Source organism: Somniosus microcephalus, chromosome 5 (assembly GCF_052327205.1).
Source record: "Somniosus microcephalus isolate GS21.2 chromosome 5, FLI_Smic_1.0, whole genome shotgun sequence".
NCBI classification, from domain to species: domain Eukaryota; kingdom Metazoa; phylum Chordata; class Chondrichthyes; order Squaliformes; family Somniosidae; genus Somniosus; species Somniosus microcephalus.
The window spans coordinates 136,618,954-136,635,901 of record NC_140991.1 but is presented as its reverse complement, the minus strand read 5'-3'; the positions used below and the strand labels follow the sequence as shown (position 1 = coordinate 136,635,901).

Genomic DNA, 16,948 nt, shown 5'->3' with positions numbered 1-16,948 from the left:
ACAAGGATGTCATCTAGGTAGTATTGAGTTCCCGGAATCCCTTGCAGGACTTGCTCCATAGCTCTTTGCCAGATAGCTGGAGCTGATGCTACTCCAAAAACCAGTCGATTGTACTGGTACAGGCCTTTGTGTGTGTTTATCGTGAGATACTTTTTAGAGGCCTCCTCAACCTCCATCTGTAGATATGCCTGTGCCAAGTCAATTTTGGTGAAACGTTTCCCTCCGGATAGTGAGGCGAAAATATCTTCTATCCTCAGAAGAGGATACTGTACCGTGTGAAGGACCGGGTTTACAGTCACCTTGAAGTCCCCACAAATGCGAATTTCTCTCTGTTCTTCAGATTTATCATTATTCAATGTTTTCTTCATGACCGGGACGATGGGTGTTGCCCACTCGCTCCAATCTACCTTGGATAACACGCCTGCCTTTTCCAAATTCTCCAGCTCTGCCTCGACTGCTGGACGAATTGCGTATGGCACCGGCCTTGCCTTAAAAAACTTGGGACTTGCCGCATCTTCCACTTTTATTGAGGCGGTGACGCCTTTCAAGGTTCCTAGTTCCTGTTGAAACACTTCTTTGGCGTTGGCCAAGATGTCTTTTAATCGTTCAGGTATGACGTCATCATAATTTTTTTTCTTACTGGTCACCGTCAGTGCCTGAATGGAGTGCCAGTCTAAACGTATCTTCCTGATCCATTCACGTCCCAACAGTGGTGGACCACCATCTTGCAGAACGTATAAATACAACTTCTGTATTTCCTTGCCGTTGTATACAACAGGCACCCTTATTTTCCCTCTGGGGTATACTTTCTGCCCCGTATATGTCTTCAAGATAATGGATGTGTCTTTCAAAGGTATATGCGGAAATAGCCGCTCGTAATCCCGTCTGCTTATGACGGTCAGAGCTGATCCTGTATCTAGCTCCATTTTAACTGGGGACCCCGCTATCGTGAGGGTAACCCAAATGGTCTGGCAATCTTCTTTGGCAATTACATTATGTAATTTGAGACAGCTTAGTCTCTTGTTTCCGGAGTCGCTATCGCTCTTCTGGTCTTCGGAGCTACGGTCCGTCATCATTTGTACCTTTCTGTAATTTTCCTTATCGGTTTTTTTTCTGTCAGTGGATTTTTTGTTTCCAGATCGGCATACACGTGCAATGTGTCCCATCTTTCCGCATTGCCTGCATGCTTTGTCCTTGAACCAGCAGTCCCTCTGGTCATGGGTGGATCTGCCGCAGCGATAACATCTCTCGAAACCCTGTGTCATTTCATGGGTGCCGAAGTCCTGTGGCTTTTGCTGTATCTCTGCAGCTCCTCTTGCTGCTGCTTCGTATGATACAGCCACACTGAAAGCCTTGTCCAGTGTCAAATCTTTCTCAGAAAGTAGCCTTTTCTGTGTTCCTTCACTTAGGAGACCGCAGACGAATTTGTCTCGTAGAGAATCTGCCAGTCCTGCCCCGAATTGGCAGTGCTTTGACAGCTTTCTTAATTCAGTGAGGTAATCAGCATTACTTTCATTCTTGTGCTGATTCCTCCTGAAGAATTTGAATCGTTCCACTATCAGCAGCGGTGTTGGGTTTAAGTGCTCCTGTAGGGTATCAACAATCTCCTTAAAATTCTTGTCCATTGGTTTGGCTGGAGTGATTAAGTTTCGTAACAGCCCGTATGTCCTTGCGCCCATCAGATTTAGAAGTACCGATGCCTTTTTATCATCCTCTGCTTCATTCGCTGTGCAATATACCTCCACTCTTTCCACATATGTGGTCCAATCCTCTATATTACTATCGAAAGCAATAATATTGCCAGTCTTAGGCATCCTGAAAATCAAAAATGGCGCCTCCCATGCTTTCCTTTCTTCCCTGCCGAGAAAAAATGGCGCCTCCCGTGCTTTCCTGCCGCTGCCGCTGCTGACAACGCTGTTCTCCACGGTTTTTATTTACACAGATATTTTTAATAGTTGGAGACTCGTTCCCGCCGGACTCTCTGGGACTTTTCCCTCCCTCTGCTTGGTCCGAACGCCGACCTGCTTTGCAGCGCCGGCCGTCTCCCGAGTTCTCCACCCTCAGTCTCTGTTTGCCTCCGCCTTCCGACTCACTGCTCGGCCCCACTGCAGAGCCACCCGATCGAGCCCCAGCCCGCCACCCAGGAAGGATTAGTGCAGTACCTGCCACCAGCCCGGCTAGCTGGTGAAACCACAGTTATTTATTTTTTTTTCTTCGACTTTCGTCTGAGGAATTGATCTCCTTGAGGTGCTGTCGAATTGCAGGTAAGTCCGTTTCCAATTCGTCGCCACTGTTGTATCCGTGTGTTAATGGAGACACGGAATGCGGGAGTTGGTTTAACAGGTGTTTACTGAACAAAGTCTGGAGGTGAACTAACAGATACAAGACTTATATACCCGAGTGGTCACTACTGGCATTACAGTACACAGGGGCTCTTAAAGGTACATACACTACACCTGCTGCCCTTGTCCTTCTAGGTGGAAGAGGTCGCGGATTCATGAGAGAATATTGTGTTCCTATTCGTGACAGTGTATCGTGTTTCAACTCGTGACAGGGTATCGTGTTCCTACTCCTGACATGGTATTGTGTACCTACTCGTGACAGGATCTCGTGTTCCTTCTCGTGATAGGGTATCGTGATCCTACTCGTGACAGGATATTGTGTTCCTACTTGTGACAGGGTATCATGTTCCTACTCATGACAGGATATCGTGGTCCTACTCGTGACAGGGTATCGTGTTCCTACTCGTGACAGGATATTGGGCCAGAAATTCGCGGCCAAAGGCGTGAGTGCGCTCGGGGTACTCACGCATCTGGCCGTTGGAAATGCCGGCGTTCAGCATGAACAGCGCATGCGGGGAACGCCGGCATTTCCAGACCTCGAGCGCGTGCGACTGCACAGGCAGCGCTTGCGCAGTGAACTTCGTAGATTTCATTCATGAAATCCGTGAGGGTAAGTCCTCAGAAGTTACACTTGAAAAAAGCAAGTGTAAAGTGGTTCATTGGCTGCGGAGGAAGAAACATTTTATCGTGGAGCTTCTGAAATGCAATATTTTTGTTTGGGAAAGGGAGGGAAGTTATTTTAAGAAATTTTAAGTAAGTTTTAAAGTTAAAAATTTTTTTTTTTTAAAGGGTTTTCAGAACGGTAGGTAGAAGGAGCAATTGTGGCTGTGTGAATGGAATGTGAGAATGAGTTATGTATGTATGTCCACATATATTCCTGTATGTTTTATATTCCTTTACTAATGTGTATGAATGTATGCTTTTAATTATGATTTTCAAATAAGTTACTTTCTCTGAAAGTCATAATTAAATAATACATTCATACACATAAGTAAAGGAATATATACATAACACGCAAAGGAATATATACAGACATACATACTTTCAGAAGCTCCACGATAAGAAATATCTTCCTCCGCAGCCTCTAGAGCAACTGTACCCATGCTTTTTTCATGTGTAAGTTGTAAGGACTTGACCTCACTGAAAGCAGTAATGAAAGCGGCGAATTATACTGCGCACGCGCTGTCTGTGCAGTCGCACGCGTTCTGCCTCTGAACCCCTTCGTTCAGAGGACAGGAAATGCCGGTTTTCCCCAAAAGCACTGTGCATGCTGAGAACTGGCATTTCATCCGGCCAGATGCGTAAGTACCCCGACCGTACTCGCGCAGTTGGAAGGGAATTACTGGGCCAACATTTTACATGTCAATAAAATGAAAAATTTAACAATTGCATGACTTGCCCCCTCGCATCTGCGACTGAGGGTCCAAGGAGGTGCATTGCGCAAGAGGGCATCATCGTACGTACCCTCACACTGTTCCCTTTGGGGAACTGTATGAAGTGGTGGAAGGATTTATGGCCGTGATTAACGCTCATTCCGTGACCGTAACCACCTTTGAACCAGCCATTAGGGTGGTTAGTCCTATGGCGGGAGAGTTTTACGGGCTCCCACAACCCATCTGAGGGGGGGGGGGCCACCAACACCCACGGACGCAAGTATCCCGCTGGATGTACACCCAGAATTTAAAGTTGGAACTCCGACTCCACTTGCCGGGACTGTCTGGAGTGGGGTTCAAAACCCTACTCCTTCTGGCCCAGCGGCGGGGATGCTTACTGCTACGCAAAAGGCCCACTCCACACAAAAGGTGACACCCATACGTTTCCTGCACCTTTTCCCTCCCCGTGACTGGAGCCCTATGCTGCCATTTCACGTTGCTAATCGGATTGGGCCTTTGTCATAGCGGTAGGATCCCCACCGCTGGGCCAGATCAGGGTAGGGTTTCGAACCCCGCTCCAGACAGTCCCGGCAAGTGGAGTCGGAGCTCCGGCTCTAAATTCTGGGTTGACATCCAGTGGGATATTTGCGTCTGTGGGTGTGGGTGGCCCCTCCTCCTTGTATAGCTTGTGGGAGCCCGTAAAACCCTCCCGCCATAGGACTAACCGCCCTAATGGCTGGTTCAAAGATGGTTACGGTCACGGAATGAGCGTTAATCACGGCCATAAATCCTTCCACCACTTCATACAGTTCCCCAAAGGGAACAGTGTGAAGACACGTATGACGACGACATTGCTAAATAAATAAATGGAATTTAAAAAATTCTTTTAGGGCTTTTAAAAGTCTTTAAATTGCTTTAATTCTCTTTAAAACTACTTCAGATTACTCAAAATAATGTAAACATATTAAAAAGTTTATAAAAGTTACCAAAATCTTCAAAAAACTTCCAAAAACCTATTTAAACTGCTGCTTTGCATGTAAAAATGATTAGCAGCTTGACAGAAACATTGGGGGCGTGTCCAGTGAAACTGAGACCTCAAGGGGCGTGTCTCACTTACACTGCACGCTCCTGGCTTCGCGCTGGCTGCACTCCTGGGCGGCGTGACGTCATACGCTGCCCGGGATTCTTCTTTTTCATTCACCAAGTCCAGGCGTCCCTGGAGCTGATCGTCAGTAGCGCGGGGTAAGTGTAAAGACGGGGCTTGCACGCGCTGCAAGCCCCGTTCTGGAATTTCTGGGCCATTGTGTTCCTACTCGTGACAGAATATCATGTTCCTATTTATAACAGGATATCGTGTTTCAACGCGTGACGGCATTGTCTTCCTAATCTTGACAGGGTAGCATGTTCCTATTCGTGACAGGGTTAGTGTTCCTATTCATGACAGGGTGTCATGTTCCTATTCATGACAGCTTATCGTGTTTCAACTCGTGGCAGGTTATCGTGTTCCTATTTTGTGACAGCGAATCATGATCCTACTCGTGACAGGGTTACATGTTCCTACTCATGACAGGGTATCATGTTGCTATTCGTGACAGGGTATTGGGTTCCTATTCATGGCAGGATATCGTGTTCCTATTTTCTGACAGGGTATCATGTTCCTATTCGTGACAGTGTATCGTGTTTCAACTCGTGACAGGGTTACATGTTTCAACTCGTGACAGTATATCATGTTCATATTCGTGACTGGTTAATGTGTTCCAACTCGTGATGTATTGTGTTCCTACTCGTGATAGAATATCGTGTTCCTATTCATGACAGGGTATTATGTTCCTACTCGTGACAGGGTATCGTGTTCCTACTCGTGATATGGTATTTTGTTCCTACTCGTGACAGGGTATCGTGTTCCTATTCGTGAGAGAATATCGTGTTCCTATTCGTGACAGGGTATCGTGTTTCAACTCATGACAGGGTATCGTGTTCCTACTCCTGATATGGTATTCTATTCCTACTCGTGACAGGGTATCGTGTACCTACTCGTGACAGGATCTCGTATTCCTACTCATGACAGGGTATCGTGTTCCTACTCGTGACAGGATATCATGTTTCAATTCATGACAGGGTATCGTATTCCTATTTGTGACATGGTATTGTGTTCCTATTTGTCACAGAGTATCGTGTTCCTGCTCGTGACAGCGTTACATGTTTCAACTCGTGACAGTATATCATGTTCATATTCGTGACTGGTTAACGTGTTCCAACTTGTGATGTATTGTGTTCCTACTCGTGATAGAATATCGTGTTCCTATTTGTGACAGGGTATCGTGTTCATACTCTTGATATGGTATTTTGTTCCTACTCGTGACAGGGTATCGTATTCCTATTCATGAGAGAATATTGTGTTCCTATTCGTGACAGGGTATCATGTTTCAACTCGTGACAGGGTATCGTGTTCCTACTCCTGATATGGTATTCTGTTCCTACTCGTGACAGGGTATCGTGTACCTACTCATGACAGGATCTCGTATTCCTACTCATGACAGGGTATCGTGTTCATATTCATGACAGGATATCATGTTCCTAATCGTGACAGGATATCGTGTTCCTACTTGTGACAGGGCATCGTCTTCCTACTCGTGACATGGTATCATGTTCCTACTCATGACAGGGTTACGTGTTTCAATTCATGACTGGTTATTGTGTTTCAACTCGTGATGGTATTGTGTTCCTACTTGTGACAGGATATCGTGTTACTACTCGTGACAGGATGTCGTGTTGCTACTCGTGACAGGATATCATGTTCCTACTAGTGACAGGGCATCGTCTTCCTACTCGTGACATGGTACCATGTTCCTACTTGTGACAGGGTTACGTGTTTCAATTCATGACTGGTTATTGTGTTTCAACTCGTGATGGTATTGTGTTCCTACTCGTGACAGGATATCGTGTTACTACTCGTGACAGGATATCGTGTTGCTACTTGTGACAGGATATCGTGTTCCTACTCGTGACAGAATATCGTGTTCCTATTCGTGACAGGATATCATGTTTTAAATCGTGACGGCATTGTGTTCCTACTTGTGACAGGGTATCATGTTCATACTCGTGACAGGATATCATGTTCCTACTCGTGACTAGGTATTGTGTTCCTATTTGTGACAGGGTATCATGATCCTACTCGTGATAGGATATCATGTTCGTACTCGTGACAGGGCATCATGTTCATACTCGTGACAGGGCATCATGTTCCTATTCATCACTGGTTATTGTGTTTCAACTTGTGACAGCATCGTCTTCCTACTCATGACAGGGTTACGTGTTTCAATTCATGACTGGTTTTCGTGTTTCAACTTGTGATGGTATTGTGTTCCTACTCGTGACAGAATATCGTGTTCCTGTTCGTGACAGTATATTGTGTTCCTACTCGTGACAGGATATCGTGTTCCTACTCATGACAGGGTATCGTGTTCCTATTCTTGACAAGGTATCATGTTCCTGTTCATGAAAGGGTATCATGTTCCTAATTGTGACGGGATGTCGTGTTTCAACTCGTGACAGGGTATCGTGTTCCTATTCGTGACAGGATATTGTGTTCCTACTCGTGACAGGATATCGTGTTCATACTTGTGACAGGATATCGTGTTCCTATTCGTGACAGGAAATCGTGTTTCCTCTCATGACATGGTATCATGTTCCTATTTGTAACAGGGTATTGTGTTCCTACTCGTGACAGGATATCGTGTTCCTACTCGTGACAGGATATCATGTTCCTATTTGTGACAGGATATCGTGTTTCAACTCATGACAGGGTATCATGTTCCTATTTGTGACAGGGTATCGTGTTCCTATTCGTGTCAGCATATCGTGTTCCTACTCGTGACAGGGTATCGTGTTCCTACTCGTGATGGAATCGTGTGCCTACTCACGACAGGGTACGGTGTTCCTGTTCATGTCAGATTATCATGTTTGTACTGCTGACCAGGTATCGGGCTCCTGCTCTTAGCTGAGTATTAGAATACTGTTTGTGCCAAGGTATCATATCACTAATCTTGCCAGGGCACTGTGTTCCTGCTCATGTCAGGATATTCTGCTCCTGCTTATGGCAAGATACAATATTTCTAATTGTGGCAGGATATCATATTCCTGCTGCTGTCCGGGTATTGTGTTGCTGTTCAGAACAGGGTATTCTGCTCCTTCTCCTGGCAAGGTATATTATTATTAGTTGTGAAATAGAACCATTTTATTTGTCCTGCCATCTTGGGCTCCCATTGCTTTGAATATAATAATACGCTTAATAAGTTTCAACAGTGCTACTCTATATTTAAAGCATGCAACAGATCCAACACAATGAACTGTTCCTGAATATCAATATTTAACATATGACTTACAGTAAATATTCGGTGCAATCGGTTCACTTTCATTCATACTGATTGGGTTCTTTGCCACACAGGTGTAATTACTAAGGTCATCTTTTAAAACGGGAGAAATGAACAGCATCTTGTTGTCTGAGGAAAAGATGTGACGAGAGCTTGCCAGTAAGGGCTTTCCATCTTTCAGCCACTGGTAAATGACCTTAGTGCCTTTATTCACAGTACAGGTGAGTGTCGCATTGTCTACATACTCCACTGCTCCCCAAGCTGGATCACTGCGCACCACTGGTTTAGAGACAGGAACTGCAAAACAAAAAGATATTTCACAGTCAAAGTGTCACAGCTGATAACCTGAGTAATACAAGCAATGCTAACTGACTTTGTGTATTATTCATCTATTTTTAATGCAGCCTCAGAACGAATTATGTAGTAGATTTTATGGATTAGTGCTCCGAGTGCAGAGCTCAGCGTGACAGGAGAACGGTTTGGGTGTGAAGGTCTGCCCGCCCTACATGGCTTTTATTCCATTCAAATGAATTACAAAACGTAAAATGTTACAATTTAGAAAATAACAATACATGAGGATAATTTGCTCAGGCTGTTACATAGAAACTGCTGTCAATGCCAATAATCAACATCTTCTTGTTCGCTGCATTTCAAATAATTCTTGAGCAGACAAATTTAAGATGCCATTCAGGGTCTGGGCAAACAGTGCATTGTGGATATGTCAGGATTTTTTCTGTTAGCATTCATCTTTTTCTGATAATAATTGGACACTCTGCAACTCAATTGCCAAAGTTTTCAACATTTATACCAGCTTAAGTGGTTTGTTAATTGTTTGAGAAGCATTCAAGGACCATTGTTGCAGGTGTGTTCTGACTGGCTGCTTGTTTTTGTTATTGCTAATGCATTCTCAGTAAGAAATAGGGGTCAGGAAAGGGGAGAGCTCAGAGGAAGTGCACTTATGCCATCTTGCTGATGGCTCGGAAGTTTTGACAAAAACAGGTATCCCGCCAAAAAATAGGAATTTCAGTTTCTTAAAGTGTTATTCAAATATCTTTATATACACTTTATCATGTCCCAATATGAGTCAGCAGTGTCGAGTGAGAAGGTGAGGAAGTTCAGCAAAACTCCACAATATCTAACTAACCTTACACTTCCATTCCTCAACCCTGGTCATATGCTTTCCATAGATAACATTGCATGACTAGTTCTCTCTATACAGATTCCTATAATCTCCAATTCCATTTCCAAGCAGGCATTTGTCTCATTCTTTTTGAAGCAATTAATCAACAATGCATTAACTTTTTTTTCTGGACTTAACCCCAGTCACACTTTATTTGTACCTCTCTTTCTGGCAAACTAGTTATGTGAGATATCAGAATTCATTAACACCAACCCATTATTTGAACTTTGCCTTCTTAGCCCCAACTTGAATCAAATTCCTGCACCAGCAAAAAAGAACTCTAGGCCTCAGTACCAACATGCTCCTACCTGCTCCTGTCCAACTATCTGTGCATTGCCAAGTCTGTAACTGTCTATTAAAGAAAGAATTGACTTGAAAAGTCGCATCAGTATATACATTACAAAATTAAAGCCTGGTGGCATTTGTAGCATACTTAAAATAAACAATAAGGCTTAGATGAAATAGAAATAGTTCTGTAATAGCAGTGGAATCAACAGCAGGTGCTGAGGTGAGATCGTAACAGCAGTAGTTCATGCACATATATATCATTGCTGATTTGACTGTGCAAGAGGCTTTGGCACATGAAAGGACATTCGGAAAGACTTGTAGACCAGGCAGATATATGGAATTTCAAAAGAGAGAGACACAGATAGCATATGTGTGAGGAGAGCAAAAGTAAGATATAGAGATAGACAAAAGAAGCAAACAAAGTGAGGGAGAGAATGAGAGCGAGGTAGATATAGAGAGTGTGAGTACTGGAATTGGAGTGGATGAGACACAGAAAAAGTGAGAAACAGGGACAGGAAAAAACAAGGAGGGAAACAATAGCCCAGATTTTGCAAATCTAGCAAAAATAGGATTCAGGTGGCCCATGGTACAGGCGTCTCTAATTTGAAGAGGCTACTGGCCCATGAAAAGATTGGCTTGTAGAACACTTGGCTAAGGAGTGGAAAATGCCCTGTGGCAATGACTCACAGTAAAAGACAAATTTGTGGTGGCGGCAGAAAAATGGACTGAATTTTCACAACGATACAGCAGAGACGTGTAGGAAGCACTGCTCCTTTTGGTGCTGAAGGTCCTGCCGCAGGGGATGCAGCAAAGGAGGGGTGCCCCTCCAGCTAAAGCACAGGTGAAAGCAGCATGGAGAAATGTCACCAACCAAGCCAATGCAGTCACCTGGGCCACTTGTGCCTGGCTGCAAATGAGGAAGAAGTTGGCTGGTATCAGCAGGATGGTGAACGTGCGTATGCGCCTCATTTCTTATGAGCCTGTCAAGCATGGAATTTCTGCAGCCTCTGGGAGGTATCATTCAAAGCTTTGTGCACACTGATTTATTGAGCAAAGCTGGACAGCGCGCTTTCCTTGCTGGTGGATGTGGCAGCTTTGGAATAGCAAACAGATGGGGAGTAATTTTCACCATCACTGCCTGGGTGGTTATCTAATGGTAATCTGCTGGAGTGGTTCACCCAGCCTTGCTTGCAAAATGGAAGCAGTGAAGTCAGGTCTCTCCTGACATGCCTAGGGATGTGTGGAGGGATCTTTAAACACAGCTGACAGAGAAGTGCTGGTTCTGCCAAACTGTCTCCAGTATCAGTGCACCTGCATTTGTTATCTGATCATGAATTCCTCTTCCTCAATTAAATCATTCAACTCGATCAGAACCCCCAAAGGAATACCCACCCAGATTCTATGGTGGATTTAAATGTCAGCGGTAACCAAGAATTTTGAATCAAATTATTGGTTAGGGAAAAAAAACATTTTTAAATTATGGATTACCCAGGAAAACCAACTTATAATTGAAAACACACAAACACTTTTATCACCAACTCCCTCTATGATCTCCCTTCGAGAAGCTTACTTGAGCAGACCAGGACCCAGGACTCTCGATGCACCCATTTTACACAGGTGAAGTGTGCGCTGTGGGCAAAGTCTCATTTGAAGTTGCAAGATTTGGTACATGACCTGATTTGAATAACTATGTTACTTTAATGAGGCTTGCACATGCCCGTAGTGTTGCTTTGTTTTGTCCTCCCAAATTAAGCACTGCAAAATGATTGTGGATCAAGCAGATAAAATCCAGGCCTGGTTTTATGACCAATGTACATGCAGCGCGACATTCAGCCAGTGGCACACAGTCTTGCAAAATTAGCCCTTGTGAGGAAGCATGAGAGACAGTTTGAGAGAAAAGAAGTGTTAATAGGTAGAGGATATAGGCACTTACGATGGAGCCGCACTCATCTGGATTGTTCATTACAATGCAAGGAGTTTATTGTGGAGTGATTTTGACATGAGTTGTCTGATATATTCAATGTCCATTGTAACTGGGAAAGCTATATTTGTCCTGTATTCCAAATTAGTACAGTATAAGAATCATTAGTGATGTTTGCAGACAGTAGAAGGGATTGAACTAAAAAAAGAAGTAACTTTGAAATATTTCCAAAGTAGCTGCACGTAATGTGAGTATTGTTCTGTGGAATTCCCTCTCACAACGGATTATTGAGTGTGGGATAGGTACCACACAAGTATTCCTCCTGCATCAACTTGAATCTGAATCTCGGTCGGAAAAAAGCTACTCTGAGACCGGTCACATATTAAGATAATACTTTGGGAGGCCTAAGCTTACCTGTGAAATCGGCAGTCTATAAAAAGGCACTTATTTCAGGAGGTGCAGCTCCTTCTAGGGTACAGTTAATGTAAGTAAAGAAATTCCAGGACAAGCCAATAACCCTGCTTAGCCATACTGATGAAGCACACGGTACTTCGAGGACAATTATATTAAATCGCTGCTGGATGGATGGAAAATCACAGGAAGCTCACTTCCTGACCTGCACTCCATGTGGGCAAGGCTGTACGCCAATAAATAAAAACTGGGTAAAGGGAGTTTTAAAACCTACTCACCATTGACATGAACGGTCAGTTGTCGACTAGCTGATGCCACCTTCACTCCAGAGACCGTCACTTTTATGGTATATTCACCATCATCACGTAATTCCACTGGGTTAATTAGCAGTGAGGCACTGGGAGGGGATAAGAAAAACCTATGCCCATGTTCCATGTCAGGAGTCAAGGTATTGTTTATAGCAGTCACCAGAAGCATGGAGCCTGAAGATTGGCTTTGGAAAGTCCAGGTTATCTGAATGTTCTGATCTTTAGTTCCAGTGGTGTAGTTTGCAGGGAGCAGTAAAGGTTGTCCGACAGTGCCCAGGATCAATTCGGTTGGCACTGTAACTGTAACAGCTCCACAAGTGCCTAAAGGAAAAGTCAAAAGACTGAAAATCCATATGAATCTTCAATGCAAGTACACCAGCCACAAGGGATTCATCTTTTAGAAACTGAAAATAATATTTTTTATACTCTATTTATTTGGTTTAAACTCAAAAATATTTGTTATAAGCTAAGGTTTAAACTGAAATTTTACAAGATAGCAATACAATGGGAGGTTCAGATGAACTTACTGTCGGCAAGAGAAAAACGAAAACGCTGTATAATGTTAGTAAAACCTTGGGATGTAATCATTTAATTTTCTCTCCTCTTCTGCCCCTAGATCTGTTTGTCGCTGGTGGGTCTGGCACTGGGCGGGACCGCTATGTTTTCTTTAGCTAAAATGGCATTGGGTCCTAATTACATCATAGGACCCCGTGAGGCCCTCGTCTGCCTACCTATGGCAGGCGCCTCGGCTGCCTCTGAAAAGTGCGCGGTTAAAATAAAATAAAATTGGGGCTAAGATTTTTAATATATTGTAGATAGACAGCTATTGTGATGGAAAATCAGTTCTTTGCCCAGATGGAATGAGGAATTGATTGGTTTAGTTCTCAGGAAAATAATATCATTGATCAATTTTGAAATAACTGCAGCTGGCAAATGAAAAGAGCAACACCATTATTTTACTTGTTGGAAACTCATTTTAAAAAATCACTTGCATTTTCAGTGCTGCAGCTCAGCAGTACTAGAGAAAGTGGATCTGTTTCTACAGGTAATATTGTGCACAGAAAATGGAAGAGACTGTCATTTCTATTTTTACAATTTTCTTCTTTTATCTCCCCTTCCGCACGATTTGACTAACAATGGGGCATGATACGATAGGTACCAGCAACCCTCCAGAGCTCACTCAAGTTGCCAGTTTTGATGTGTCAGCTTAAACAATGAATGCCAGCAGGCTATTTGTATATGGATGTCATGGCAGTTGAGCCCTGACCTCATCCATTGTCCACAAACAAGCACTTTTGCAGCAGGAGTCACTGGATAGTGATCAGGAGCAGGAATCCTGGCTGATTTTTTTTTTCCTTTTAGAACACTGGAGCCGATTATAGCAACCAACTGCTGCTTCAAAACTGCCAACTCTATTTACGTTTTTCATTTGACTTCTTTCCATGATCCAAATACAGACATTTAAATTAAGAGGAGCAAAGTCTGCCATTTCATTCTTCAGTAGAAGAAGAAAGACTTTTCCATCAAATATTATAGAGATTATGAAATCTCGTGCTGTTTTCCTTGTGCTCTCTGAGCAGAGACAAAGAACGCAAGCTTGTTCGTCTGTGAATTTCCAATTTCAGTCACTACAGAAAAACTTACATCTAGCAACTGTTGTGTATGTACCTTTAAGAGAAGAACTGATTCTATACTGCAGTACCGGCAGTGACCACCCCTGTATATAAAGCCATAGCAGGCTTCTGTACGTCAGTCTTAAGTTACCCTCTGTTCAAGTAAATACCTGTTTTATTGTTCTCCTGCAGTCCATATATTATTAAGGCGCGGACACTACAGTGGCGACGAGCAGGTTCGAACTCACCTGCAGTACTGCATCACCTCATGGGGATCTTTCCCTGAGAAGAAGCTTTTGGAGGTCGAAGTCAGAACAAAAGGCGTCGACAGCGGGCAACCGCCCAAGGATCCATCGGAGTTCGGAGAGTTGCAGGAGAGGCTGTGGAGAGCTGGGCTTGGCTCCCCAGTCAAGGTGTTCCAGCAAATCGTGCTGGTAGCAGGTAGTGCGCTGACCCTTCCGGACTGCGGCGGGCTCGAGCTCGATCGAGCGGCTCTGCAAAGGGGCCGCGCAGCGTCGTCGGGAGGAAAAGAGAGAGAGAGAGGGTGGAGCGCACAGGGCGCGGTCGGTGCTCAAGAACCGGGCAGCGTAGTGAAAATAAAACAAGGGGAAGGAAAAGTGAGACGCGCCGAAGCCGCGGGTCGCCGCCATTACCCTGCAGAATGCTAGGAGCAGCGTGGCAGTAAGGGGAAGAAGGAAAAGCGCGGGAGGCGCCATTTTAATCCAATGGTGAAGAAGAGAAAGCGCGGGAGGCACCATTTTAAATCACCCAAGATGCCGAAAAGTGGCAGTATCACTGCTTTTGACAACGAGGTAGAAGACTGGACCACGTATGTGGAAAGAATTGATGTGTACTGCAAGGCAAATGAGGTGGCCGATGGAAAGAAGGCGTCGGTATTATTAAATTTGATGGGCGCGAGAACGTACGGCCTATTGCGGAATTTAATTACCCCAGCTAAACCAATGGAGAAAAGTTTTGAAGAGATTGTTAATACCTTACAGGAACACCTAAACCCTACACCGCTGCTGATAGCAGAACGATTCAAGTTCCATAAAAGGAACCAGCACAAAGATGAGAGCAATGCTGACTATCTTACGGAACTACGCAAGTTATCGAAGCACTGCCAGTTCGGAGCAGGACTGGCAGACACCTTACGGGATAAGTTTGTCTGCGGGCTCCAGAGTGAAGGAACCCAGAAATGACTACTTTCGGAAAAGGACCTGACGCTAGAACAGGCTTTCAGCGTGGCAGTATCCTATGAAGCAGCAGCACGGGGAGCTGCGGAAATACAACAGAAACTACAAGAATACAGTGCTAGCGAAATGGCGTATGGACCAGAAAAGTGCTATCGCTGCGGCAGAACAACCCATGATCAGAAGGACTGCTGGTTTAAGGACAAAGTATGCAGGCAATGTGGGAAAATGGGACACATAGCAAGAGTCTGCAGGTCGGGAAAGAAAACCAGCACTACAAGAACTACTAAGGAAAAGTACAAGAAAGTAAAGAAATTGACAGACAGTAGTTCGGAAGATCAGGAGAGTGATAAGGACTCCGGGAGCAGGAGACTAAGCTGTCTAAAGTTACACAACGTGATCGCAAAGGAGGATCACCGAACCATTTGGGTCACCCTCATGATAGCAGGGTCCCCAGTAAAGATGGAATTGGACACAGGATCAGCCCTAACTGTCATGAATCGACAAGACTATGAGCGGCTATTCCCACACATACCTTTGAAGGACACGTCCATTGTATTGAAGACATACACGGGGCAAAAAGTCTACCCCAGAGGAAAAATAAGGGTGCCAGTTGAATACAACGGCAAGGAAACACAGAAACTGTATCTATATATACTACCAGATGGAGGACCACCATTATTGGGACGTGAATGGATCTGAAAAATACAATTGGATTGGCATTCCATTCAGGCGCTAACTGTGACTGATAAAAAGGATGATGATGTCACACCTGGACGACTGTCAAAGATTCTAACTGACGCGAACGAGGTGTTCCAACAAGGACCTGGGACTCTAAAAGGAGTAACGGCAATGATAAAAATCGAAGATAACGCAAACCCAAAATTTTTTAAGGCCAGACCGGTACCTTACGCGATCCGCCCAGCCGTTGAAGCAGAGCTGGAGAGTCTGGAGCGTTCGGGTGTGCTGTCCAAGGTGGACTGGAGCGAGTGGGCCACACCCATCATTCCTGTAATGAAGAAATCATTGAGCAGCACGCCTGGGGAACCGAAGAAGGTTCGCATCTGTGGGGACTTCAAGGTAACTGTGAACCCAGTCCTGCACACAGTACAATATCCACTTCCACGGATAGAAGATATTTTCGCCTCACTATCTGGAGGGAAACGCTTTACAAAGATTGATCTGGCCCAAGCGTATCTACAAATGGAGGTGGAAGAAGCATCTAGGAAATACCTGACGATAAACACTCACAAAGGCCTTTACCAGTACAATTGACTGGTATTTGGGGTAGCATCAGCCCCGGCTATTTGGCAGAGGGCAATGGAACAAGTCCTGCAAGGGATCCCGGGGACCCAGTGTTATTTGGACGACATCCTGGTTACGGGCGAAAATGACAGTGAACACCTTGCCAACCTGGAGCAGGTGCTCACGAGATTACAGGAATATGGGCTACGAGCCAACCGCCCCAAATGCGAGTTCTTCAGGAGACAAATCTCGTATTGTGGCCACATGATTGATGAGGAAGGGTTGCATAAATCGCCGGACAAGATTGAGGCTGTCGTCAAGGCTCCAGCACCGGAAAATGTGTCGCAACTGAGGTCGTTCCTCGGGTTGGTGAACTACTACCATAAGTTCTTGCCGAATTTATCTACAATTCTGCACCCACTGAACGCCCTGCTGCAAACTGGAGTAACATGGAAATGGAGTGATGAGTGTAAGCGTGCCTTTCAGAAATGTAAATGCCTAATCACTTCAAAAGAAGTATTGGCCCACTACAATCCAACACTACCGATTCGGTTAGCATGTGATGCGTCTCCCTATGGCATCGGAGTGGTGCTGTCACACAAATTTCTTGACGGTTCAGAGAGGCCAACAGCCTTTGCGTCGCGCTCGTTAACCTCAGCCAAGCGTAACTACGCCCAGATTGACAGGGAGGCCCTCAGCCT

The 16,948-nt window shown here is 44.6% G+C and overlaps 1 protein-coding gene across 1 annotated transcript in view; it reads right to left on the bottom strand.

Annotated features, from left to right (window-relative positions):
- The window catches only part of LOC147117349 (HEPACAM family member 2-like), a 230,023-nt gene that overhangs the window by 194,628 nt on the left and 18,447 nt on the right, over window positions 1-16,948 (bottom strand). The window contains exons 2-3 of the mRNA XM_085988276.1: window positions 12,167-12,517; window positions 8,101-8,385 (exon numbers count right to left, since the gene is read on the bottom strand). Of these exons, the coding sequence (XP_085844402.1) occupies window positions 8,101-8,385; window positions 12,167-12,517 (636 nt within the window). The remainder of the gene's footprint in view (window positions 1-8,100; window positions 8,386-12,166; window positions 12,518-16,948) is intronic.